This window comes from Polyodon spathula, chromosome 23 (genome assembly GCF_017654505.1).
Source record: "Polyodon spathula isolate WHYD16114869_AA chromosome 23, ASM1765450v1, whole genome shotgun sequence".
Taxonomy (NCBI): Eukaryota; Metazoa; Chordata; class Actinopteri; order Acipenseriformes; family Polyodontidae; genus Polyodon; species Polyodon spathula.
The window spans coordinates 143,264-147,168 of NC_054556.1; the positions used below are offsets into that span (position 1 = coordinate 143,264).

Here is a 3,905-nt window from a genome sequence, read left to right on the forward strand (position 1 = left end):
TCCCCCCTGGTCTGCCTCTCTGCATCACCCTCCCCCCTGGTCTGCCTCTCTGCATCACCCTCCCCCCGGTCTGCCTCTCTGCATCACCCTCTGCCTCCTCAGCACCCTCCCCCCTGGTCTGCCTCTCTGCATCACCCTCCCCCCTGGTCTGCCTCTCTGCATCACTCCCCCCTCTGCCTCCTCAGCACCCTCCCCCCTGGTCTGCCTCTCTGCATCACCCTCCCCCCTGGTCTGCCTCTCTGCATCACCCTCCCCCCTGGTCTGCCTCTCTGCATCACCCTCCCCCCTGGTCTGCCTCTCTGCATCTCCCTCTGCCTCTCTGCAGCACCCTCCCCCCGGTCTGCCTCTCTGCAGCACCCTCCCCCCTGGTCTGCCTCTCTGCATCTCCCTCTGCCTCCTCAGAACCCTCAAACTGAACCAACCCATTACTCCACGCCACACCCTCCTCTCGCTGCCTCCTCACCCCCAACACACTCACACCTGCCCCCGCAGCAGTTCTCCCAGGTGGTCTGTGATGAGCAGGGCTCTCGGATGACTCAGTGTGAGCTCCTCTGGCCTCACTGGCACCCCTTGCAGGGCGCTGCAGTTCAACAGCACCCCCCTCCCCTCCCCGGCTTGTTGCGAGCCGGGCCTCAGGTAACATGGGAACTCGTTCAGAGCCTTCCGGAATACTGTAGGCCAGTCCACCGGAACCTGCAGCCCAGCCAGTCCCTCCACACAACTCTGCACAGGAAGCACCCCCCACCTTGCACTGACATCACTTCCTGTACTGCCTCCTCTGGGACCTGCGAGAGAGAGAGAGAGCAAGAGCGAGCAAGAGCGAGAGACAGAGAGAGAGAGAGAGACAAAGAGGGACAGAGTTTATGTTTTTTCACTCTTATAAATCAACCACTCAAAACACCAGCTTTCAGCATTAACTTTTTTTCATTGGATGTATTATTTTATATTGAATTCCTCTTGCGTTCACACGATCTTAGGTGGAATTATAGGCTCTAATGATGTCAGGTGGAATTGCAGGTTCTAATGATGTCAGGTGGAATTGCAGGTTCTAATGATGTCAGGTGGAATTGCAGGCTCTAGTGATGTCAGGTGGAATTGCAGGTTCTAATGATGTCAGGTGGAATTGCAGGCTCTGGTGATGTCAGGTGGAATTGCAGGCTCTAGTGATGTCAGGTGGAATTGCAAGCTATCATTTATGATAGATGGAGACACACCAAGCATATACTCCAGCTCCAAACCCTCTCTGAGCTCTTAGCTGCTCCAACACACAGCACAGTGCAAAGAGACCCTGTGTGAGCTCTTAGCTGCTCCAACACAGAGCACAGTGCAAAGAGACCCTGTGTGAGCTCCGAGCTGCTCCGGCACACAGCACAGTGCAAAGAGACCCTGTGTGAACTCCGAGCTGCTCCGACACACAGCACAGTGCAAAGAGACCCTGTGTGAACTCCGAGCTGCTCCGACACACAGCACAGTGCAAAGAGACCCTGTGTGAACTCCGAGCTGCTCCGACACACAGCACAGTGCAAAGAGACCCTGTGTGAACTCCGAGCTGCTCCGACACACAGCACAGTGCAAAGAGACCCTGTGTGAACTCCGAGCTGCTCCGACACACAGCACAGTGCAAAGAGACCCTGTGTGAACTCCGAGCTGCTCCGACACACAGCACAGTGCAAAGAGACCCTGTGTGAACTCCGAGCTGCTCCGACACACAGCACAGTGCAAAGAGACCCTGTGTGAACTCCGAGCTGCTCCGACACACAGCACAGTGCAAAGAGACCCTGTGTGAACTCCGAGCTGCTCCTACACACAGCACAGTGCAAAGAGACCCTGTGTGAACTCCGAGCTGCTCCGACACACAGCACAGTGCAAAGAGACCCTGTGTGAACTCCGAGCTGCTCCGACACACAGCACAGTGCAAAGAGACCCTGTGTGAACTCCGAGCTGCTCCGACACACAGCACAGTGCAAAGAGACCCTGTGTGAACTCCGAGCTGCTCCGACACACAGCACAGTGCAAAGAGACCCTGTGTGAACTCCGAGCTGCTCCGACACACAGCACAGTGCAAAGAGACCCTGTGTGAGAGCTGCTCCGACACACAGCACAGTGCAAAGAGACCCTGTGTGAACTCCGAGCTGCTCCGACACACAGCACAGTGCAAAGAGACCCTGTGTGAACTCCGAGCTGCTCCGACACACAGCACAGTGCAAAGAGACCCTGTGTGAACTCCGAGCTGCTGCCGACACACAGCACAGTGCAAAGAGACCCTGTGTGAACTCCGAGCTGCTCCGACACACAGCACAGTGCAAAGAGACCCTGTGTGAACTCCGAGCTGCTCCGACACACAGCACAGTGCAAAGAGACCCTGTGTGAACTCCGAGCTGCTCCGACACACAGCACAGTGCAAAGAGACCCTGTGTGAACTCCGAGCTGCTCCGACACACAGCACAGTGCAAAGAGACCCTGTGTGAACTCCGAGCTGCTCCGACACACAGCACAGTGCAAAGAGACCCTGTGTGAACTCCGAGCTGCTCCGACACACAGCACAGTGCAAAGAGACCCTGTGTGAACTCCGAGCTGCTCCGACACACAGCACAGTGCAAAGAGACCCTGTGTGAACTCCGAGCTGCTCCGACACACAGCACAGTGCAAAGAGACCCTGTGTGAACTCCGAGCTGCTCCTACACACAGCACAGTGCAAAGAGACCCTGTGTGAACTCCGAGCTGCTCCGACACACAGCACAGTGCAAAGAGACCCTGTGTGAACTCCGAGCTGCTCCTACACACAGCACAGTGCAAAGAGACCCTGTGTGAACTCCGAGCTGCTCCTACACACAGCACAGTGCAAAGAGACCCTGTGTGAACTCCGAGCTGCGGCACACAGCACAATACAAAGAAACCTAATCACACACACAGACACAGCGCTGCCGTGCATAGTTTAATACTGCGCTGTATGACACGCTTATATAGCGTCTCAACCCATCATTGATAATAATAACATGCAGCTGTGAGTCAGTGACAGTGCTGTCAACACTGACGCTCCAGGCAAGGGAATGCAATGTGCGCGCTGGGGCAGCGTCGCCTGCCTGACTCACAGACCTTGCCGCTGGCGAGTAACCCACATACACAGAATCCGCACCGCTTCGTATAATGCAGGCTGAGCGGTCACTTAGAATTAGGAGCACAGCCCATCGCTATTCTGCAGGGCTGCTGCTATTAGAAGGCACTGATGCGGTCATTGTCTTTTCATTATAGCAATATTCGTATTGTTTACCTGCCCGTCCGGGAACAGTTTGTTGAGCACCGCGGAAGGCGCGATAAAGTCTCCGCTCCGGAGGTTTTTAGCACTGCTTTCCTTGAACCATGGGTACCCACCCCGGACACTGGAGCTGCCCACGCCGACCTCCGGTGCCTCCGAGCCGGCCGCGCTGCGCGACTCTCCTCGCAGCGCGGAGCTCAGAGCCCGCACCGTGGAACTAATCCGAAACGCTGAGTCCCCCAGATTCTCCATCCTAACCTACACACGGCCGTCTGTTTATATAAAATACAATCTCCGTTTCAGTTAAACTAGCATCCCATGTAAACCTTGAATTAGAACATAAGAACATAAGAAAGTTTACAAACGAGAGGAGGCCATTCGGCCCATCTTGCTCGTTTGGTTGTTAGTAGCTTATTGATCCCAAAATCTCATCAAGCAGCTTCTTGAAGGATCCCAGGGTGTCAGCTTCAACAACATTACTGGGGAGTTGATTCCAGACCCTCACAATTCTCTGTGTAAAAAAGTGTCTCCTATTTTCTGTTCTGAATGCCCCTTTTTCTAAACTCCATTTGTGACCCCTGGTCCTTGTTTCTTTTTTCAGGCTGAAAAAGTCCCTTGGGTCGACACTGTCAATACCTTTTAGAATTTT

General features: G+C 54.8%; 1 protein-coding gene across 1 annotated transcript; it reads right to left on the bottom strand.

Moving 5' to 3' along the window:
• Nucleotides 1-491: 491 nt before the first annotated feature.
• Nucleotides 492-3,633, bottom strand: dalrd3 (DALR anticodon binding domain containing 3). The gene is made up of 2 exons (XM_041224368.1): nucleotides 3,272-3,633; nucleotides 492-785 (listed from the first exon to the last, which is right to left on the bottom strand). Exons 1-2 carry the CDS (start codon nucleotides 3,506-3,508, stop codon nucleotides 654-656), a joined length of 369 nt encoding a protein of 122 aa, XP_041080302.1. The 5' UTR covers nucleotides 3,509-3,633; the 3' UTR covers nucleotides 492-653.
• Between the last annotated feature and the right edge of the window lie 272 nt (nucleotides 3,634-3,905).

Coding starts and splice junctions, on each gene's coding strand:
- dalrd3 (XM_041224368.1), bottom strand. CDS start 3,508: ATGGAGAATCTGGGGGACTCAGCGTTTCGGATTAGTTCCACGGTGCGG. Junction 786..3,271: donor AACTGTTCCCGGACGGGCAG/GTAAACAATACG, acceptor TCTCTCTCGCAG/GTCCCAGAGGAGGCAGTACA.